We start from the raw sequence: 23,809 nt of genomic DNA on the forward strand, positions 1-23,809 counted from the left end.
CCAGCTCTTAGGCCTCTGCTGCTGAAAGTAGGTATCTGGTTTGTTTGGGTTCTATTATTGAAACACTGTTTAACTCCAGCTCTGAGATCCCAGCTGGCTGAAAGCAGGTTTCTGGGGTTTTGTTTTGCTTCTATATTTGTAACAATGTTTCAAATGCAAGCTCAGAAGGCTGGCAAGGCAGGCGGGGAACGTTGGAGTCCTCCCTCACTGAAGCAAGCAAGCCCCATGTTAGTTTCAAGCTGCCTGGCTGCCGGCCGCCATCTTGGCTGGAAGTTAATTTGCATATCTGGCTGATTAGCCAATGGGAAGGGTAGCGGTGGTACACCAATTACCATGTTTCTCTTTTATTAGATAAGGATGTGTATTTATTGCCATTCTTATTCTTTATGCCAGTGTTCTTCTCTTTAGCTCTATTTGTTCTTCACATTACAGCAGTTCCTTTACTATTTCTTGCAGTGTTGGTTTAGTGGCAATAACTCTTTGAGTTGTTTTTGTTTTTTGGGTTTGTTGTTTTTTTTTGGTCTGCAGAACTCTTTATTTCACCTTGGATTTTGAATGATAACCTGTTGGATAAAGTAATCTTGAGTTCATTAACTTGGTTTTCAGTACCTTGCATACTTCATACCATTATTTTCTGGCCTGAAGTGTTTTTATTGAAAAGTCAGATCACAGCCTAATGGAAACTCCCTTGTAGGTAAATTCTATCTCTCTCATGCAGCTTTAAGATTCTTTCTTTGCCTTTAATGCTTGACATTTTTATTATGTGCTTAGGTGTGGGTCTTTTGGAGTTTATCTTGTTTGGGACTCTCTTTGTTTCCTGAACTTGAATGACTTTTTTCTTCACCAGGTTAGGGAAATTTTCTGCTGTTATTTCCTCAAACAAGTTGTCTATTCCTTTATTAGATTCTGTTCCTTCTGGCATCCCTATAATGCAAATGTTGTTATGTCTCATATCCAAAGCTCCCTCAAACTCACCTCATGCTTTAAAAATTTTTTTTTCCCCATTTGCTGCTCTGAATGAATATTTTTTTCTACCTTGTCTTTTACTTCACTGATTTGGTCTTCAGCTTCTTCTAGACTACTGTTGAATCTTTCCAGGGTGTTCTATATTTCAGCTATGTCATTCCTCATTTCCAATTGATTATTATTTATTGTTTTAGGCTCTCATTTCCTGTTGGTGTAGCTCTCATTAAGAACTTTATGTCCTAGCCCAGGGGTGGGCAATCTTTTTGACTCGAGGGCCACAGTGGGTTCTTAAACTGGACTGGAGGGCCAGAACAAAAGCATGGATGGAGTGTTTGTGTGAACTAATATAAATTCAAAGTAAACATCATTACATAAAAGGGTTCGGGCTTTTTTTTTTTTAGTTTTATTCATTTCAAATGGGCTGGATCCAGTCCGCGGGCCGTAGTTTGCCCACGGCTGCCCTAGCCAGTTTGGCTGAGTGGATTGAGTGTCGGCCTGTGGACTGAGGGTCCTGGGTTTGATTCCAGTCAAGGGAACATGCCCAGGTTGTGGGCTTGATCCCCAGTAGGAGGTGTGCAGGAGGCAGCCGATCAATGACTCTCTCTCATCATTGATGTTTCTATCTCTCCCTCTCCCTTCCTCTCTGGAATCAGTAATTTTAAAAAAAGACTCTTACAGTTCTTATAAAGTTGCTTATAGTTCTCACTGAATTGTTTGAGAATCCTTATTACCATTACTCTGAGTTCCTGATCTAACAAATTGTTTACTTTCATTTCATTTTGTTCCTTTTCTGGCGATTCCTCTTCTTTCATTTGGGGGTTCTTTGTCTCCCATTTTTTAAAAAATATATTTTATTGATTTTTCACAGAGAGGAAGGGAGAGGGATAGAGAGTCAGAAACATCGATGAGAGAGAAACATCGATCAGCTGCCTCCTGCACACTCCCCACTGGGTATGTGCCCGCAACCAAGGTACATGCCCTTGGCCGGAATCGAACCCGGGACCCTTGAGTCTGCAGGCCGACGGTCTATCCACTGAGCCAAACCGGTTAGGGCCCCATTTTTTTTATGTCTCCCCATTTTTGCTGTCCCATTGTTTTTGTTTGTATGTATTAGATTAAACTGCTATGCCTCCCAGATTTTGTAGGGTGGTTTTATGTAGTAGGAGTTTTGTGGAACTTGGGAGTCTCTTAGATCTCCTGAGCTGGGTGCTCTAGGAAAGCCCCCTACTTTAGTTATTTGGGTTCTCTCGTTGTAGTTGTGTCTTGAATGTTATTGTCCCATTTGTGGCTGGAGTCTCCTCTCAGGCTGGCTATGTGGCTCAACCCCAACTACATTGAGTGAGCTGCTGTGGAGGTGCTGACCAATCAGACAAAATAAAACAAAACACAACAAAACCTAAAACAGAATTAATAAAACAAAAACATACACAAGTCCCCTACAGCACCAACAAAAGCAACCACCAGAGAAGAGAGAATTAGGAAAGAGAATAGAGAGCAAGAATAAGAGAAAAAAAGAAAGAATGAAAAAAAATGAGAAACAAAACAAACAGATTTTAAAAAGCACAAACAAAAAACAAGAGAAGGGGGCAGAATATGTTAGCTGCAGAGCTGAAATAAAGAAAATAAGAATAAAGAATTAGAGGAAACGGGAAGGGAACCGTTTTAAATAAAGGAGGTGGAAAAGAAATGAAAAAACAAGAAAATTTTTGAAAAGGAAAATAGAGGAGAAAGTAGATAGGCCTAAAATAAGAAAAATAAAAAAGATGTGCAAGCAGGAGAAAAAGAGAGGGAAAAAAAATGAGTAATGAAAGAAAATTGCGTAGTAAAAGGGAAGAGGAAAATTAGATATATGAACAAAACAACAGAGACTAGAATAATAACAAATAAAGCAGACAGATGAAGAACATAAATTTAAAAATGGAAAAAAAGAAAGGGAAAAAAATTAAAAAGGAGAGGGAAAAAGAGTGGGGGGAAAAGTTTTAAAAAAATAACCCTGAAGTGGCATTTGTTTCAGCCAAGTTTAGTGCCCCCTGGGAGCTTGCTTTGGATCCCACTCTTCTCTTCTATCTGCCAATTCTGGGCTTCTTGTTAGGTACTTAGGTGGTAACCACAGTCAGGTACTATCTTTTGGCTTTCAGCAACCTGCTTGATGTTCCTAGCCATCCACCAATCCACCACTTGTGTCTGTCTCCACAGGCCTTGGCTGCAAGCATGAGGGGCTAATTTGCCCTCTAAAGTAGGTTTGTTAGCAGCATGGGGCCCAGGGCTGGATCAGCGCACTTCCCCTGGTTCCTCAGGCTCCACCTCTGCCTGCCTTTGTCTGTTAGCCAGCTGTCAGTCTTAATAACTCAAAGGTCTGTTTCTGTAAGAGCTTTATGTGGGGGAGGTGCTGTTTAGCTTTCAGAGAATATGGTGGGTGTGTTTCCCTGTCCCTGAGCTAGTCCTCAGCCAGTGGCCCAAAATATTACTCTGCCTTGTCTGAACATAGGTCCTTGTATGGAGACCAACGGGGTTGGCTGGAAACCTAGAGTTTTTATCAGTTCTCCTGTGAGGGGAAAGTATTGCTCTGGCTCCTAGGATACTGGAGGATAGCCTCTCCCCTGATCCAGTCACTGAGGGCTGCTTGAGACTGCTCTGTAGTAGGCAGGCCCCCTCCCTCTTTGTTCCCCTTTGGAATGAAATGTCTGCGGAGTCTCCTACATTCTATATGCTGTTGGTCATATCCTCATAGTACTTTTGAGTGTGTTCTCCATACCTATATTAACAGTAAATAGGCTAAATCAGATTCCAGTTGGACCAGCCTCTTCTCAAGCCTCTGCCCATCTTGGCTCCAGGGAGGCCACTGCTGTCTTTATCAGTTTCCACAATTAGACTTGTTGTCCCTTAGAAGTTGATTTTCCTGCCTTTTACTTGATATGTCTTCACATAACGCCCTGAACAATTTCATTGAACCACCTTCTATATCAGGGGTGGGGAACCTTCTTTCTGCCAAGGGCCATTTGGACATTTATGATATCATTTGCAGTCCATACAAAATTATCAACTTAAAAATTACCAATATTAATAAAAGCTTAGGTGGCCCTTGCAGCCTTGCACAATGCCCTCACGTCGTCACAAGATGGCTGCCACAAGGTGGCCGGCAGAGGAGGGCAGTTGTGGGTGATTAGGCTAGCAGGGAAGGGCAGTTGGGGGTGAACAGGCCTGCAGGGGAGGGCAGTTGGGGACGATCAGGCTGGCAAGCAGAAGCAGTGAGGGGTGATCAGGCAGGTAGGCAGGTGAGTGGTTAGGAGCCAGTAGTCCCGGATTGTGAGAGGGATGTCCCAGATTGGAGAGGTGTAGGCTGGGCTGAGGGACACTCCCCAGTGCACGAATTTCATGCACTGGGCCTCTAGTCCTACTATTTGGTCAAACATTTCATTAATTCATCCCTAATGCCTTGGCAGGGCCAGACCAAATGATTTCACGGGCTGTATGTTCCCCACCCTGCTCTATATGCTAATAATTTGAAAATCTCTACCTTCCCACCAGTACCTCTCTCAGCTCTAGATCATCTTCCATCCCATTGTCTGAGGGATCCACTAATATACTCTGATAAGGACACTTCCCTCTCTAACACTCTTCTCATCACCTTCAGAGTTAAATCCCAAGTTCCCTGCTATGAATCAAGACTCTTACTGGTCTAGTCTCCACAGTCACCCCAGCCCTATCTTGCCTTCCTTCCTTGCAGTTCTAACTGTAACTTGGGCCCTCAACTCTCAGCTTTGGCCTCTGCCCTAACAGCCCTTTTTCCTTTCTTCCTCTGAACAGATGCACCCGAGAACCACATTTGCCAGGAAGCTTCCCCGGGCTGCCATGCAGGGTCAGCTGTCTAGGTGTTTCTTTGCAAATTTATCCCCCAAATGAGTCCTTGGAGAGATGATTCATTGACACCCCACTGCCCCAAACGTTATCGGCATGCAGATGCTTGTAGAATAAATGTTGAGAATGATTGGAGATTTTAGAAATTCCCTTTCATTCAAATGTTCAATTAGGGTCTTATATTAACCTCCAGGTATGAAGGATGGGAAACCATCATCAGCTCACCATCTCTTTCTCTGAGAGGTCCAAGGTGTTATGAGAATATGGGGAAAGAGCAGATTAAATTCAACTAAGGAAATTGGAAAACAAGATATTGGCTTGAATTGGACCTTAATTATAGTGGGTCTTCACTGAGTTGATATTGGTTTTGGGAAAGAGCACCCTGAGCGGAGCTGAGCTGCAGCCCATGCAGGGCACATCCCACTGTGGGTGCCTGGGGGTGCGCTGCACGGAAGGGAAGATGGTGAAGAGGTGTGGGGAAGGTACCAGGAAGGACCACGTCATGCAGGCCTCTGAAAGCAAAGCAGAAGACTTTGGATTCTTCCTGATGTGAACCCCCAGCATGAGGGAGTCCGAGGAAGCCTGTGCCTCAGAACCCCAGTTGGTAGGAATGAGGCATTGCAGAGGAGGTGGGAAGGTGGGAAAGGTAGGGATGGACAGCTTTGTCAGTCCTCATAAGGATAGAGTTCACTGTACTACAAAAGCCTGGACAGCAGTACCGAGGGAACAGCAATGATAAGCTTGAAGTCTAATTTGAGTGTGAGTCAGAATGTGAGGAGTGGAATTTGTAAATGTAAGGGTCTTGGTGGCAGAGACACTTGCATTTTGTAGGCAGCCCCCGCTGCACTCATGTTTGCACATAACACAAGTATTAGTATTCATGGTTGAGTCTGCCTCTCTCCCCATAGTGCAGCAATGAGAAGGAAATAAGTAGACCTCGCCTGTGCGCACCCCACCAGCAGGGTTGCCTGTGCCTGAGGCCTCCTTGCTCCCCCATTACTACCTTCATCCTTCTGGTCACCCCAGTGGGAGTCTTGGAATCCCTGATGACTCAAACAGGAAATGTGCCTCTCAGCTTTAGAATATTCTAGTGGCAGGTCCTCCAGTTGAACCATGACCCACCCTCTCTTCAGGGCAACCTGCCCTCCCTCAAGTCCTCTCCTTCCACAAATGTTACCCCCCCCCCACCAGGTGTTAACCACCTCTGAGACATGGACACCCACACAGCACCTCCCTTTAGGCAAAACTATCTTAGCTCTCTCCCATTCTGTAAATGGCACATAGTTGACATCGTGTAAACTTGTCATTGCATGAAGATGCCATTTCTAGACTCTTCTCTGCCCAGCCATCCTAGTCATCAGTGTCTGAAGATGTTTGATCCAAGCAGAAGGACTCATGTACCCTCTTTACCCGTCCAGGGCCATCCATCCTCTTTGGGCCTCAGTGGCATGGTCTCTAGTCCTGTTCTTTAATCCTGTCACGCCCTCCCTGGCCCCAACACCGGCCCAGCAGCATCATCCACTTTGCTCCTCCTGCAACAGCCTCAGCTGTCCCTCACCCACTCCACCCCTCCCACTCCCTGCTGCTCCTGCCCCCTTGCCTCCTTTTACTAGACAGTCCCAACATCTTAACTGGAAACCTCTCAACCTGGTTGATGCATTTAGTCATTAACAGTGAGGACTAGTCCACAGAACCAGTCACTTGAAGGTCCTATGCAAGGCGCAAGGGTCAGAGGAGCCCTGGCCAGGCCATTCCTGGGACGCCTAAGGTACTGCAGCCTCACTGCTGCCAGGAGCACGCAGTAAAAGAAATGGAGGAGAAACCATGCACACCTCAAGTTCTAGGGTTCAGAAACTTTTAAGCATCTATCATTTTTTCCATTTATTTCAGGCTCCCATTGGTCAGCACTTTGGGGGCCTTCCTGGACTGGCACATGGTAGGTCTGCAAATGGGGTGTTGCTTGAGTGGTTGGGGAAGTCATAACTCTGATTCTGAGATTTTAGGGTCCCCAGCACTCAGCTCCAGAAGAAAGAAAACCATTCATAAGACAATCACACAAGTTTTAAATGGGCAGGCTAATGGAAATGAGAATTTGGAGTCATGGCAATCCTTAGAGAAAGGGGGGTAATCCCACCCTCTGAAAAGAGAAACTCTGGAGGAGTCCTAGGTCCCCATTAATGGCTTCCTTGCTTTGGGGAGGAAGAGGTAGAGGGTAGAGAGGGGCTTGGGGTTTCTCTTGTTCCCCCAGGGAGCACCAGACCCTCTGCAGTGTGGGAGCAGGCTGTTTGCAGGTGTTTGACACTTGGTCCTTTGAATCTGACCTGAAAGTAGGAAGGCCTGGATCAGGATGAAGATGACTAAGTTTAAACCTTCCCGCACTTTTCCAATGTCCCAGACTGGCCAGGCCTGACATTTCCTGATGTCACTTCAGCCTCTTCATAGAGGAGGGTACATGGACCCTGACAGATGGACATAGGGCTCACGTGTGGCCTTCTGGACAGGTGTCTTTGCTCGTGGCTGTTTCAGTGGCCAGGTGACCAGTGTCTACATGGTCTAGTGCCCAGGTCAGCTAGCCCCATGCAGAGTCCCCTGTCCTGGGGACCTGTGCGGGCAGTGCCCTGGCAGTGTGGCCTTTTCTGAGGCTGCAGAGCCTGGTGGGATGGAGCAGACACAGTTCTGCTCAGGGGTGGCCCCTTAGAGCTGGAGTTGGGGTCCTGGCACAGGGAGGGTGTCTGATGACACTCAGTGGCTGTGTGTGTCACCTGTTGGTGCATGTGCACAGTGTAGAGGTTATTTTTCTAAGGGCACTAGTTAAGAGCCTGATTTTAGGCAATGGCCCGAGGCCAGCTGTAAAGCCTGTCTTTGGGATCTGTAGATCTGAGTCTCGCATGGACACTACCTGGGGTCAAGTGTCCAGCCAGCCTACCTGCTTCGTGTGAGTGATAACCTCAGCACTTCCTAGGACCCTGTAAGCAGCTCGCTCAACAGGTGGCGTTCCCTCCACCTGAGTTTGCACTAAGGCCCTGCCGGCTGAACCCATGCGCAGTAACTGGAGCTGTTCACTGAACCCGGGGCACTCTGACCCGGTATGCAGAAACTGGCACTGATCCCAAAGGCACTGCACAAGCTTGCACTGATCCCGCCTCTCTACGCAGGCTGTCCTACGACCCCACCCGCTATCCTCGGCTCCTGCCGGAGGCCTACTGCCTGTGCCGAGGCTGCCTGACCGGGCCGCGCGGGGAGGAGGACCTCAGCCTCCGCAGTGCACCTGTGCTGCTGCCCACGGTCGTGCTGCGCCGCACTGCGGGCTGTGCGGGGGGCCGCTCTGTCTACGCGGAGGAGTACGTGGCGGTGCCCGTGGGCTGCACCTGCGTCCCCGCGCCCGACCACGACGCGCCAGCTGCCACCGGAACGGACCGCGGCGGAAAAGAGCGGAACCAGGACCCCGGTCACGAGGAGTGGGACAGGGACCTACGCAGGCCTTTCCGTTCAGGAGGACAGTGACCTGGGCAGGTATTTCTGCCTGGGCCCCGCCTGGGAACCTCTCCGTTGTCAGGGCTTCTTCTATTCTAGGCGGAGTCAGCGCCCAGCTGATGGGACTGAAAGGAGTTGGCTTAGTGTAGGGACCAGCCTCTGGGACAGGGCGGGCCACCACCGCCCCTGAGGCTGCTGACCCCACCCCACCGCACAGCGTCAGTGTATCAGGTGGCACCGCTGCTAGGACAAGCAGGCCACAGCCTCCACACGTAGGTGATAGACGCGTTTTAAACTATCTTTTTATGAGCACATAGAGCTACTTATTTTCAATAAGGGCAGAAACTATTTTTATATTAGTGATTTTGAGTATTAAAATTTTTTCTTGTTTTATAGACCATGTTTTCCCTTCTGCTAGCTTGTAGAAGCACAGTTGGAATCCTCAGATAAACCTTACCGGGTGTTGTGTCCCAAGTCTCTGCAGCCAGCCTGTCCTCATTGCTGGCACAACCAGATGGACAGGGTTGAACCCGACATGCCCAGCTGTCAGTCTCCAGGAGCTGCTACAGGGATAAAAGGGAAGTGTAATAGGCTCAGGGTACCCCAGAGCCCTCCCAGAAATCCTAAACTTCGGTTTATTTACTAGCACATCAATGGCTGCAGGTTTACTGATTTAAAATCTTTTTTTTTCCCCTTCACTTTTCAAAGTCAGTGGACCAATTTGTAGGTAAGAGGTAATGAGATAAAGGTGACAGGGGGAACGTGACATCCTTGCCAACTCTCAAGAACTTAACTTGGCTGTTTGAAGGGCTTCTGGTACTAGTCACATATGAGGGGGAAATGAGTTAACTTACAATTTCAAGAAAGCAGTATTGAGCCTCTTTTTCTATATGTTGCATTGTGAGCTAAATCCTTACTTCTTTAGCCTGGAAGTCTGTCCATGAACATAATGATTTGTAAAACGAAGAGGTACTTTTTAAATCTTTAAAACAGTTGCTGGTGAGGGTATATTGCTTGTATTTCTTTCTCATGGGCTCAACTGAGTTTTAGAGGAAACAATATGTTTATTAAAGTCTTTGTCTTAACTTTATGGTGGAAGTTTAAGATTAAATCAAGTAGTAACATAAAGTCAGTCTCTTTGCTCTCCTGTGACACCCCAGCCAAGCCGAGAAGTGTCCTTTCTTCATGTGTTTCACTCCCAAGTTTCAGCTGCCATAGAAGTACACAGTTGAAGTACACAGTTTTGGCTGCCTGGGTCACCATCAGTCTTTATTTGAATTGGACGCAAGGTTCACTGAGAGGACTTCCAACTTTTACTATCTGGTGACAGAAGTTGTGCATGAAAATACCTTGCTGAACAGAATCGGGATTTTCCAAGTAGCCGAGGATAGTTCTATATAGTTTGGGATTATTTTTATAAAGGTAGCCCTAGTGGAGGTATCTCTAGAGTATGTTGTCCAGAAACGGAAGGTTCAGAGCAACCTTTTGTTGCTAGTTCAGCAACAAAAATCCCTGCCCTGGCCAGGTACCTCAGTTGGTTAGAGCAGCGGTCGCCAAACGGTGGTCCACGGACCACTGGTGGTCCATGTGGTCCGAAAGGTTGGCAACCACTGGGTTAGAGCATTGTCCTAATATTAGGAAGAAACTGGCTTTCCATTCTAAGATCTATAAAGGCAACTTTTGTACTTTTTCTCTGAATGGCACATTCATCCACTTAACTATTTATTGAGCACTTGCCCTGTTCCAGGTGCTGAGCTCCTGGAGCCAGCTGTGAACCACACCAACTCTGCACTGAATTGGCTGTCAGCACGCTGGGCATGCTCAGGCCTCTGCTCACCTCACATATTGCCCAAGAATCAGAGCTAGTTTGCTCATCTATAAAATGAGGTGGTGCCATCCACCTAACAGGTATTGTGATGGCTGATCACCATTGTGAAGCACCTAGCAGTCTTGCCCACACACAGTAGGGAGCGAAAACACACTGTCCCAGTGACTCATGAGTTACATTGAGAATAAGTAGTATCCAGCTCTTATTTGAAGTGTTTCTATTACTTCCAAGTGCCTGTTTGTTTTTAAGTATAAAAGGTAAGTTTAAAATGAAATCTATCCATGCCCTGGCCAGGTAGGTCAGTTGATTAGCACATCGTCACAATATACCCAAGGTTGTAGGTTCGATCACTGGTCAGGGCACATACAGAATCAATCAATGAATGAATGCATAAATGAGTGGGACAACAAATCCATGTTTCTCTCCCTTCCTGCCTTCCAATCTCTCTTGAAAATCAATAAATAAAAATTGAGATAAAAACGAAATCTATCCCTAGATAGCAGCAATTAGAGAGAATATATTGAAATCAGAGGGCTGTGACCCATTGTGGGGAGATACTGCTTCAATGAATAGTTTATTGAACAGAATTTTGTTCTCTTGTTAAAATTAAAGTTTTTATTTTGGAAGGGAAGGGGTTAGTATTGTGTTTTAATGACAACTAGGGAAATATACTGGCTAGAGAATTATGCCACCAAAGTTCAAGGACATCTTTTCCTCCTGATCCTGATAACATCGTTAACATAGTTGCATCTTGTTGATATGGGCAAGTACAATAAATTCTAGCAGCATTGGACTGTAAATTTCATAGCTTCTTTCCCTCCTCTTAAAAAGTGCCACCATGCCTACTTTTCCTTCAAGTAATTCTATTTTGAGTGTTTCATGGCAATGCTCGGAATGGAGGTACCTTACTGGTCATTGAAGATTTTTTCCAACAGACAATATTTCTGTTGTGTGCTTATTTTGTAAAAATGGAATAATCTGGGAAGAGCCCGCAGAAGACACTGGCTCCTGCCAGCTGTTCCACGTTCAGAGGCCAATGACCCAGACTTCCGGTAGGACTGCATTTCTTCTATTAAGGCAGAAGGGACAAGAGGTCAGTTTTCGTAACTGGTTCAGGCTCAGACTGCAGAAAGGAAAGGACAGGAACCAGCATGGGATTCTCATTTGAAATGGGGTTTCACTTCACCACACATGTCATCTGCTCTTGCACACAGCTGAGTAACAACATGGAAAACTCTGAATTGCTAGCAAAACTGCAATTACTATCCCTCCCCTTTCTACTCACATTATGGTTGTCTTGGTGTAAATGCAAACCTTTGAATTAAGGACTTACAAAGATGTCTATTAAACATCCTCTTTAGTTTTTGCAGTTCTATGGTAAAAATGTCAGAGATGAGGTCACCTCCTGAGAACCCCCTGCTTACAGACAGACTTGAGAGCATCGCCCAGCCTTCCTTGCCATTCAACAGCTGGTGGCCATGCGCACTCCACCTGCCTAGAGGGAGACAGACAGACAGGAACACGTCCAGGCTTACGTCAAGCTTTTCAGGTTGCCAGGCTACAGCTACAAGTCATTCTTGAAATCCGGACACCAATCACAAACAAATACGGGCTTGTTAAAATGGAATCACAAGCCCTGGCCAGGTATCTCAGTTGGTTAGAGCCTCATCCCCATAGGCCAAGGTTGCGGATTCGATTCCTGGTCAGGGCACATACAAGAAACAACCAACAAATGCATAAATAAATGGAACAACAAACTGATGTGTGCTTTTTTCCTCTCTCTCTCTCTCCCTTGCCCTCTGTCTATAAAGTCAATTTTAAAAAACACAAAACTTGAATCTCAAAGGGTCCAAAGCAAAAAAGACATATTGGCTGCTTATTAAAATACATTTTTATATGAGTAAAGCTTTGCCTCTTCCTTCCTCTACCCCCATGGAGAAAAGGTTTCCCTCATCTTAAAGGCTAGATTTATAGACCAACTAAAATTGTTATTTCTATACTGCTACTTGCCCACCATTCCTAAATTACACATTACATTTCTACACATGATTTGTTATAGTATGTGTTACCTCCTTAGTTAATTTTTAGCAACCTTAAGGAAATATTATTGTAGGGGTTATTTTTTAAAAGAACATTTACTGAACATTTAACATCTCAGGTTAATGATAAAAATACATTACAATGATAAAAATACATTACAATGATAAAAATATAAATGTCTCAAAAATACTGATTATCTTTTTTTATTAGTTTTTAATCCTTACCTGAGGACATTTTTTATATTGCTTTTAGAGAGTAGAAGGGAGAGAGGAGGGGGACAGAGAAAAAAATCGAACCTGCAACCCAGGTACGCATCCTGGACTGGAAACCAAACCCAAGACCACAGGCCAACATTGTAACCACTGAGAAAAGCCAGCCAAGGACAATACTGAGTGATCTTTTAAGTCAATTTTAAATTATCCAAAAGTGAGATGACCGAGTGCACAGCTTCATAACCTGCTAAGAAAATAAAGAGGGGAATGCCACACAGGGTCCTGTCCTGCATTATACACGGTCTACATTTACACAGCATGGTCTAGCTGAGAGTCATAATTCACGTAACAGCGAAACTCATTTGCCAAGGTCCGGGTGTGCTTTGGAATAAATTTGCACATCTTCACACCAAGAAGTTTTGTTGCCTCTTCCTCCATGACAGCACCTGAAGAGAACAGACCAGATGAACCAGAAGATGAATATAGCCATGCACCCTGGGCCCTGGCACAACGTGACAATACCACTCAGCAAATGAGGGTGGAGGTCAGTTCTTCATATTCCTCTTTACTTTTCCAACATTTTTGAAATTTACTTTCTTCCTTTTCTTTCTTATTTAATAGTTTTCCTGTCTCTACAAAACTAAGACACTTCAAGTGTCTTGGAAATAGATTATATCCTACTAAGTAATTTAAGGAAAGCAAGAATAAGTATTAAAAACTGTTGGTTTTGTAACATGGAAACCTGCACCTGAAACCTATCTGTTTCAGGTGCAGGTTTCCCCAATGTCACTCCAATAAATTTAGTAAATAAATTAAAAAAAAAACTGGTGTTGCCCTAGCTGGGTGGCTCAGTTGGTTGGAGCATTGTCCTGTACACCAAAAGACTGCAGATTTAATTCCTGGTCAAGCACATACCTAGGTCGTGAATTTGATCCCTAGTTAGATGCATACGGGAGGCAATCAATCAATGTTTCTCATATTGATGTTTCTCTCTCTCCCCCCCACTCCCTCTCCCTAAAATCAATAAAAACATCCTTGGATGAAGATTTTAAAAAATAATACAAAATAAAATATTGTAATGCCTTTTAAAAAGAAAGAAAAAAACCTGGTTTTCCACTTTGATCAAGAATCCCCTTTTCAGAACCCTCTTGCACTACTGGTGGGAATGCAGACTATTTAATTCCTGGTCAAGCACATACCTAGGTCGTGAATTTGATCCCTAGTTAGATGCATACGGGAGGCAATCAATCAATGTTTCTCATATTGATGTTTCTCTCTCTCTTCTCTTTCTCTAAAATCAATAAAAACATATTCTCAGGTAAGGATTAAAAAGAAGGAAAATTGAGTTCAGAGGGGTTATTTTGTGAGAAAAGGGTCAAGGTTATGCTTTAATTTTTCACCAGAAAGGATATATGCACCTCTATGTTAATAGCAGCACAATTCATAGCAGATGATTGATTAAAAACTGTGGTACATCTACACAATGGAATACTACCCAGCTGTAAAAAAGAAGGAACTCTTACCATTTGCAACAACATGGATGGACATGGAGAGCATTATGCTAAGCGAAATAAGCCAGTCAGAGAAAGATAAATATCACTCATTTGTGGAACATCATAAACTGATGAACAAAAATAGATACAGAGACAAAGAAGCATCTAACAGACTGTCAAACTATAGTGGGAAGGCAGGGGAGGGTTGGGGGCTGGTGTAAGAGATCAATGGAAGGATTTTTATGCAAGCATATAAGCATAACCGATGGATACAGACACTGGGGATGGGGGCGGGAGGGAGGTATGGCATGTGCCAGGGGGGTAAGGGAGGTCAATGGGGGAAAAAGGAGACATATGTACTACTATTTGTAATACTTTAAACAATGTTAAAAACAAAGAATCCCCTTTTCAGTAACATCCAATCTTGTAAACCCATAGGAATGTATTCACATCAACCTTTGGATGACCAAACTATTTCTCCCTCAGCCCCCCTTCCTCACCCCACTGCCTGTCTTGCACTGCCCACCGCTGTGGATATCACCCCAGATGCTGCCAAGCACCTGTTCCTCGACACCTATGGTAGCAAGTGCTGCATAGGTAGGATCCCAGGACTCATCCTGGATTTTCCCCTTTCTCACTTCCCACATACAGAGCACAGCACATTCTTTTAGTTTTCTCTTCAACCTCGTCCAGAGCTATGTCCACTCACCCCCATAAATCTTTTTTGGTTCAAAGGTGAAGTGAACTTGTTTAGACAAATTGGATCTTGTTCCTTTGGGGCTGGACACTATAAAAGAAAATTCCAACTCTCACCAGCACCTGAATGGGGCCCTCTCATCAGACTCCCTTTGAGGCCACTGCTGCAATGCAGCTCAGCCCAGAGAACTCGAGGATCTGAAGTACAGCCCCCTGACTCTATGCCAGCCTGTCTTTCTCTGATTTTTTCATATACTTATCAAAATTAGGAATTCATTTCTTCTGTTGTAATACATTTTTTAATCTGTCCCCTAAAACCAAATGTATGCTCCATGAGGTCAGGCAATCTGCCTGTCAGCTGGCACAAAGGGCTAGTCACGCTATGAATTAATAAATAAATACTAGTTGTGTGAACAAGACTTGTGTTTTTGACTAAGTCTACAACTCGACAACCAGAAGAACAGCTCCACTGCTCAGCCCGGGGTGCTCCAGGCAGAGCACGGCCACAGGCTGGGTATAGGAGCAGGGGACTACACTCAGGGCCTGGACACCAGGCTGCCCAGACCATAGAGGTAGTTATAGTTTTAGTTCTGTGTCAGATTTCAGTACCTCCATCTTAAGAAAATAGTGTATCTCAATCTCCCCAGAAAGAACACTGTTCTGCTATAACAAACCTGATCCAATGCCTAACTTGTAACCTCAGGCAATCCACGTTAACTCCACAGATTTGACATCAAGTGCAGAGGCTACTTTTAACTGCTGATGATGACCATGATGAATATTCACCACATGCAATCCCACCCAATGTGGGTCAGGCACTCAGTCTTCCAACACTGGAAGTCAGGCAGCATTATCAGCCCCATATTTACAGACGAGGAAACAGGGGCACAGCTTACAAAGCCTGTTTATGGTCACACAACAAGTGGTAGATTCAGGATCTGAGTTCTAAGATATTTCAACTCTTCACACCTGAGGCTTGAAAATCCACCATTATCAACCTTTATGAGATGGCAGGCCAGCACTTACCTGTGCACAGCAGAATCTTGCCCTGAGTCAGGTACTTGATGGTTTCTGAGGTTTTCCTGAGACATTCCTCAGAAAGATAGGGGGGATCCGCTATGACAATGTCAAAACTATGATGGGCAATATTTACAGGGAAGTCCAGTGGATTATTGTAATCATAGAAGATAAACTCCTCTCCATAAATGGAGAATCTTCTGTCATACTCAAAGAGGTATACAGCCAAGTCTTCTCTGTGCAGCTCTCTCAGTTTCTGGTAAACACTAGGGGTGCTCACACAGGCCACCCTGGAAAACAAAGTGAATATGTGCGCAAAGAGCTCCGGTAGACAGCTTCCAACGTTAGACAACTCCACTAAGTACCAGCGGTCCTGCCACATCTCCCTAAAGGAAATAACACTGCAACTAACGTGACAGCAGTAAATTGTGAGAGAAAACAAAATGCCTCACTTTTAAGGAATCTGGTATTTAAAAATCTGAAACTCATAATGTTAAGGTACGAAAGTGATACATGTGCTCTTTATAGTAAGAAATGTAAAACAGCCCATATAAAGGCAAAATTAGGTAGCCCAAAGTCTAAATTTACCTATTTCATGTTCCTTTAACATTTATGTCAAATACTGTTAATCTCAAACTAAATATTTTGAAGTTACTTCGTAATATTCATAATCTTGAGAGGAAAACCCCAAATAACTGCTTTAGCAACCCAGTTTTCCAAAAAAATACATTAAAATGAAGTCTCAGTGCAGAAAAGCTACTTTAAATTTCTGCAGCTTTTTAAAAATATATATTTTTTTATTGATGTTAGAGAGAGAGGGAGAGAGAGAGAGAGAGAGAGAGAGAGAGAGAAACATCAATGATGAGAGAGAACCATTGATTAGTTGCCTCCTGCATGCCCCCTACTGGGGATCGAGCCTGCAACCCAGACATGTGCCCTTGACCAGAATCAAACCCAGGACCCTTCAGTCTGCAGGCTGATGCTCTATCTACTGAGCCAAACCAGCTAAGGCTCTGCTGCTTTTCTGTATAAGGAAATTATTACCAGCAGCCTACAGTTTATGAACAGGTAAGCACTGTCCCAATAGTTAACTCTTTTTGTTAATCTTCACTCAGGGATATTTTTCCATTGATGTTTAGAGAGAGTGGAAAGAGAGGGAATGAAGAGGAGACAGAGAAAAAGAGAGAGATGAGAGAGAGAGAGAGAGAGAGAGAGAGAGAGAGAGAGAGAGAGATGGGAGAAAGACATCGATTGAGTGCCTTGCCCCAGCCGAGGATTGAACTTACTACCCAGGTACATGCCCTTGACCAGGAATCGAACCCGAGGAACCCGAGACTCTTTGGTGCGTGGGCAGAAAATCTAACCACTGAGCCCACCGGACAGGGCCCAATAGTTAACTTTTAAAACCAACTGCGAAAGAAGCTAGAAATAAATACTGAACTATTGAGTTGATTGTGGTCCATCTGTTACAATAGAATGTTATGTAACATCACACCCCCAAGACACTCCAGGAACACAAGGGGCAAAAGAGATCTGCATGAGTTTGAGAAAATATGCTCAGAGGCACAAGAGCCAGAGACCATGGCTGCCTCACAGGAGGAGAACTGGGGGCCTGGAGATAATGAGGAAGGAGGATAACATTTTCTCAATCCCCTTTAGAACTTTTAGATATTTATCATGCATATATATTATCATTCAAAACAGTACTTTTAAATATTAAACTCAGCCTTAAACCTGTGAGTGTCATTTCTGTACACGTGCACATTAGGCACCCAAGCTAGCTAGCTAGGCTGCTTGGTCCAAAAACACTTGAAGTATGTAACAGCCTGATGATGGCACATATGCGTCTGGAAAATGTGCATGTCCATCTGGGTGACAGGGGCAATCAGAGCTTCAGCCCAGGATGCTGCCAGAGTTTGGGGGGAAGGAGGGAGAGTGAAGGTAGAGGGCCAGGATGTCTTCACTGTGCTGGGATAACAAGCAGCAATCAGATGCACAATGAACTATCACCCAAGAAAGAGGGTGAAATAAAGGTGGTTTCAGACCAACTAAATCTGGGCTTCTTGCCAAGCAGAATTTCTCTAAAATATTCTGAAGGATGTACAAGGCAGCAGAAAAGTGTCTCAGATGCAAGAAGGAGGGAGCAGAGTGTGGTGAACCCAGGGGGACAATGGGGTTGTCATGGTGGGGTCTTAGGGCAACTCACTCCTGAGTTCCCTTGTGCAAGTGGCTGAACCTCTTGAGCCTCAGCTCTGTCTTTAGAATAGAGAATATACTGGTGACTACCTCACGGGGGTGAGGACTAAACAAGGTGACCCTCATAAACTGCTGACACAGAGGACAGGACAGGCAGCAATTACTCAATAAATGCTCCCACTTTTACTCATCTTTAAGATTATTGCCCTAGCTGGCTTGGCTCAGTGGATAGAGTGCGCGCCTGTGGACTGAAGGGCCCCAGGTTCCAGTCAAGGGCACATGCCTGGGTTGTGGGCTTGACTATCTCTCTCTCTCCCTTCCTCTCTGAAATCAATAAAAATTTATTTTTTAAAAAAGATTACGACACAGCTCCTGAAGATGCCTGTCAGAAAAAATTAAAAGTTGCATCCGAAGCCCTCATATTAATGGAAAAAAGAAAAAAAATGTATAAAAGACACTGTCATTAAGAAAAACCTAATAAACAACTACATATAATTTAAAAAGAAAACAGAAAAAAAAAGAGAAACTTGAGACTTCTAGTTAAAGATGGTGGATGGGAATGTAGATTTGCACCCTCATGAAGTCCACTCAATATACCACAAGTAAGATTCTGTTTTGTTGTTGAAGCCAAGAAGAGAAAGAGAATGTGAGAAGAGACAAAAGAAACACACATAGAAAGCTGGAAAACAGTGGAGAGTGGTATCTGGCTTGGCAGACCCAAACACCAAATCCTGAACTGGCAGCCAGGAAAGCTGGGGAGCAACCTTATCCCCATCACCGCACCCAAGGCTCAGGATCTGCAGACCAGTAACTCAAGAAGTGGCTGAAGGTTCATGTAGGCAGACAGTAATTCCCAAGACTCTCCCCCTTCTCCCAGGAGCTAGAAACCTGGAGGGATGGTCTCTGGTTGGGGGACAAACAGGGAGTGCCAGCACAACTGGTAATGTGGTATGGTGTGGCAATGACAAGGATTAAGTTAAACCCACTGGATGCTAGGACCTTCAGCCCTCTCAGTAATGTGGTCCCCCAGATGATGTCACAGCACACATAACTTCCAGGGAAGAATTACAAGACTCTTCAGCCCAGAGGAAAAGACTCAGAGTGACACTGGAATTCCCTAGGAATAGCTCGCCCAGGTCATCCAACTGCAGAGATTAAGCAAGAAAGATCTGCCACATGTCACAGCTTTCCGACATAATCTGAGTGGTCGGTGAAGGTCAATGGACATTCAAGGAAAACATTTAATATTAGAGACCAAAATAAATGAACAGAAAAGGCACGTTGTAGTAAGCAGATTAAGTGGGGAGAAGAAAACTTTTTAAAAAATCTTGTAGCCGAAACCGGTTTGGCTCAGTGGATAGAGCGTCGGCCTGCGGACTGAGAGGTCCCGGGTTCGATTCCGGTCAAGGGCATGTACCTGGGTTGCGGGCACATCCCCAGTAGGAGATGTGCAGGAGGCAGCTGATCGATGTTTCTCTCTCATCGATGTTTCTAACTCTCTATCTCTCTCCCTTCCTCTCTGTAAAAAATCAATAAAATATATTAAAAAAAATCTTGTAATTAATATCCTCAGAAGGATAAACAAGATAAAATAATGAATATTCAGCACAACCAATGAATGCAATAATAAGTGGAACAATAAATAGATGTTTCCCTCTCCTCCTTCCTCTCTTTCTAAAAATCAATCAACAAAATTTAAAATAAATAAATATATATTCAGAGACCACAAAAGAGTGCTGTAAATGAATATGTATATGACAACAGAAATGGTAAACTCAGCAGAAAATTTAGAAAATAAAGTTGAGGAATATTCCCAGAAAGTAAGGTAAAAAAGACAATAGGTGGAAAAGAAGACAGTAAGGAAAGTAGATTAGGTCCAACATTCAAATAACAGGAGTTCTAGAAAGAGGAAGAGAAAAAACAGTGGGGGAGGAAATAGGCTTAAGACAGTTTTCCCAAACTGAAGGAAATGAGATTGAAAGAGCTCCCCACCCAGCACGAGAGGGGAACACTCTACACCAGGACACATCAAATATTAGGAATTAAGAAAAAAAACCAAGTTTGCATTGAGCAAGGAAAAAATGGGTTTCCTGCAAGAACTCAGAACAGCATGGGATTTTTCAACAGCACCTATGGATACTTGGAGGCCAAGAAGCAATGTCCTCAAAACCTGGAATTACATACCCAGCAAAACTATTACAATTGAGAGTAAGAGTGGAATAAAGGCATTATCTGAAATGAAAGGGTGTTTTTAAAAATATTTTTTAATTCATTTCATAGAGGAAGGGAGGAGAGATAGAAACATCAATGATGAGAATCATTGATTGGCTGTCTCCTGCACACCCGCCACTGGGGATGGAGCCCGCAACCCAGGCATGTGCCCTTGACCGGAATCGAACCCGGGACCCCTCAGTCCGTAGGCTGATGCTCTATCCATTGAACCAAACCAGGTAGGGCCAGAAAGGAAAGGTTTGAAAAATTTCCTTCCCACATATCTTTTTTGTGGAAGCTATTGAAGGATGGACCTAACCCAGATTAAGGCTGCAAAATGAGAACTGGGGTACAGGAAACTGGAAATCCAAAATAAAAGAGAGGAAAAAGGACTATGAGCATGATGGTGAAGAAAGATACCAAGATAAGGAGTGTAACAAAGCTAGAAATCAACCAGTCCAGCTTGATAAAGCCATGAGGTAATATTTTTCAAGGAGTTGAAATATTTTTGCATTTATAGATAGGAGATATGCATAACTGGGGAAGAATTTGATGGTTAGTAGGTGATATGGATATAGAAACACATAAAAAAATAGAAAACTTATAATTTTACAATAAGAAAAAAGTAAAAGGTTCAGCTGTAAAGAACAATATGAACCCTGTTATAGCCCAAATCTGGAAACAATACTATTGGGAGCATGGACAGAAAGCATGCACATCTGTGGAAGTGATAAAGTCTGAACCAGCTTTTTAGGACCATTCGATGTTAAATTACATGCATGTAAAGTTCTGTGGATTTTTATCCTCACCCGAAGATATGTTTATTGATTTAGAGAGAGAGGCAAAGAGAGAGCAAGAGAGAGAGAAACATCAATGTGAGAGAAAAATTGGTTGGCTCCTGTATGCGCCCTGACAGGGGATTGAACCCACAACCTAGGTATGTGCCCTGACCGGTAATGGAACCCACAACCTTTAGGTGTATGGGGGCAATGCTCTAACCAAATGAGCCACTGGGCCAGGGCTATGCATGTAAAGTCTTGATAAAAATAAAAACCAAGTTAAAAAAAAACCTACATTCTTAAAATTTCAAAAAGTCAAGTATTAAGATTTTTTTCTCTTAAACTAACTGTAAGGGTATAAAAGTAAGGAGCAGGTTAGCAAATATTAAAATACAGGACAGAGATAAGACATCCTACAATGCATACATTTCTGGGTGCCCCTAAACTTGTTATTATAGCAGTTCTTATTCCTCATATTCTATAAATCATGAACTACAAATTTTGCAGATTATGAGTCAGACTTCTTACAAACCATCTCTCATCGAGGAAGGACATTGAAAATATTAATTTAGATTAAACAAAAGAGAAACAAAATTTGAATCTCACCTTCCACCTTCCCCAGCAGCCGCAGTCACTTCCTTAGCAAGGCGCAAAGCAGTTTCCTGACTGTACCAAAACTGGCTCAATTGCTGTAGCAGAGGAATGAGTTCAGATCATTTTAGAATTAGCATAAATTTGGTTCTTTTAATTTAAACCTGTGCATATATTTAATATTTCCCTTTTTCTTCTTAAAGCCAATTTTTTTGAAATTATTTAAAATTTTATTTTATTGTTTAAAGTATTACAAATAGTAGTACATATGACTCCTTTTTTTCACCATTGACCTCCCCCCGGCCTTCCCTACCCTCCGGCACATGCCCTCACCCCCTACCCCCAGTGTCTTATGTCCATTGGTTATGCTTATATGCATGCATACAAGTCCTTTGGATGATTTTAAATTAATAGACAAACAGGGATCCAAGATGGCAGGGAGTAGGTAGAAGTTATACCAGCCATGGGGAAACTACGGCCCATTTGAAATTAATAAAACTATTGAAAAAAAAGACAGTACCCTTTTATGTAATGATGTTTACTTTGAATTTATATTAGTTCACACAAACACTCCATCCATGCTTTTGTTCCGGCCCTCCGGTCCAGTTTAAGAACCCATTGTGGCCCTCGAGTCAAAAAGTTTGCCCACCCCTGAGTTATACTCAAGTCCTTATAGGACCACACTGGAATTACAATTAATTATAGAACAATCAACCTGAATAACAAACTGAAGACTAGCTGAAGAGAAGTCTTATAACCAAGGATTTATAGAATAGCCAGATCAAGACTGGTAAGAAGGTCAGAGACACAAAAAGGGCGGCTCCTACCACATGCATCCAGTCCCAGACAGAAGTAGCCATCACTTGTGGATTGCTTTGTAGCTCCAAACAGACACCTGAGGTCACAGGCAGCATCTGACATTGACCTGCACATGAGTCTCTCCCAAGAGGCCCCAGAACCAACACACCCTGGAGCTGGCTTCAAAGCACAAAGGAACACCACCTGATTAGTTCCATAAAAGGCACATCCAAAGGAAGATCTCGGCAAGCACCAGACCCTACTGGGACAAATTCTGCTTCATAGGGTCAGTCCCCTGCACAGTAGCTCATATACTGTGGTTGGGGTCAATCCTCACAGTCAGACAGCCTGAGGGTCAACACCACCCACAGATGGGCCAACAGTAATCAAGACTCAACTACAACAGGAGGACTCATAACCCAGGCAAAGAACACCTGTGGAGCACCCAGCTCAGGTGATCAAGGATACTGCACCACTGGGCCCCAGGATACCTAATACATAAGGCCACTCTACCAAAACTGGCAGACAAAGTATTTCTACCTAATACACAGAACTCCTACCCCACCACACAGAGGCAGATAAAATGGGGAGACAAAGAAACATGCCCCAAATGAAAGAACAGGAGAAATATCTAGAAAAAGAACTAAATGAAATAGAGGCAAGAAATCTACCAGACATACAGTTCAAGACAATGGTTATAAGGATGTTCAAGGAACTTAGAGGAAGAATGGATGAACTCAGTAGTGAGAACTTCAACAAAGAGATAATAAGCATAAAAAGTGACATAGAAACCACAAAAAGAACCAGTCAGAAATGAAGACTACAATATCTAAAATTAAGACTACACTAGAAGGACTAAACAGTAGGTTGGATGAAGCAGAAAATCGAATCAACAATTCGCAAGGCAAGGTAGCATAAAACATCCAATCAAAGCAACAAAAATAAAAACAATTTTTTTAGTGATTTGGCAGCTCCCTCATCCTGAACATGCCATGGCTTCCTCCTTTCCCACACCTCATTCTACAAGGCCTAAGTGAAATGTTTCTTGCCCTGGAAGGACCCCCTTGACCTTGCGATCATTATGTCCTTATTCTTTTCCTCTTCCATGGCATTGTACTCTATTTTAAGAACCTGCATTATGTTATGTTGCATAACAGTTTCCTTCTCCAATCAGATGATAAATGCCTGTAGTCAGGGATCATTCTATGCATCTTGACAACTCCAGATCCCAGCAGAGTACCTAATCTATAATAATAAAAGCATAATATGCTAATTAGACTAGACAGCTGAACGACCTTCCAGACGTCCTTCCGGACAAAGCTGTGGTGGCAGGAGTGAGGCAGAGGTAGTTAGGGGCAATCAGGCAGGCAGGCAAGTAGTTAGGAGCGATCAGGCAGGCAGGCAAGCGGTTAGGGGCAATCAGAGAGGCAGGCAGAGGTGTTAGAGGTGATCAGGGAGGCAGGCAGAGGCAGTTAGGGGTGATCAGGCAGGCAGGTGAGTGGTTAGGGGTGATCAGGCAGGCAGGTGAGTGGTTAGGGGTGATCAGGCAAGCAGGCAAGCAATTAGGGGTGATCAGGCAGGCAGAGTGGTTAGGGGCAATCAGGCAGGTAGGCGAGTGGTTAGGGGTGACTTGGCAGGCAAGCAGGGGGG

The 23,809-nt window shown here is 43.9% G+C and overlaps 2 protein-coding genes across 5 annotated transcripts in view; one reads left to right on the top strand and one right to left on the bottom strand.

The window, feature by feature from the left end:
- Positions 1-7,890: 7,890 nt before the first annotated feature.
- On the top strand, positions 7,891-9,804 carry IL17D (interleukin 17D; the record flags this gene model as incomplete). The annotated part of the gene is made up of 1 exon (XM_015569146.1): positions 7,891-9,804. A coding segment is annotated over one exon (438 nt), but the record flags the coding sequence as incomplete, so codon positions are not given.
- Positions 9,805-12,398: 2,594 nt separating this feature from the next.
- Positions 12,399-23,809, bottom strand: part of EEF1AKMT1 (eukaryotic translation elongation factor 1 alpha lysine methyltransferase 1) — a 40,436-nt gene continuing 29,025 nt past the window's right edge. For 3 of the 4 annotated variants that reach the window (XM_006771795.2, XM_006771796.2, XM_015569147.1), the window contains exons 3-5: positions 21,377-21,459; positions 15,594-15,874; positions 12,399-12,824 (exon numbers count right to left, since the gene is read on the bottom strand). In XM_006771795.2, coding sequence (XP_006771858.1) covers positions 12,688-12,824; positions 15,594-15,874; positions 21,377-21,459 — 501 coding nt within the window. In that variant the 3' untranslated portion in view covers positions 12,399-12,687. Of the gene's footprint in view, positions 12,825-14,206; positions 14,659-15,593; positions 15,875-21,376; positions 21,460-23,809 lie in introns of those variants that run through there. The other variant, XM_015569148.1, reaches the window with a different exon arrangement.

The sequence above is a fragment of the Myotis davidii genome, unplaced genomic scaffold, assembly GCF_000327345.1.
Source record: "Myotis davidii unplaced genomic scaffold, ASM32734v1 scaffold805, whole genome shotgun sequence".
Classification (NCBI taxonomy): domain Eukaryota; kingdom Metazoa; phylum Chordata; class Mammalia; order Chiroptera; family Vespertilionidae; genus Myotis; species Myotis davidii.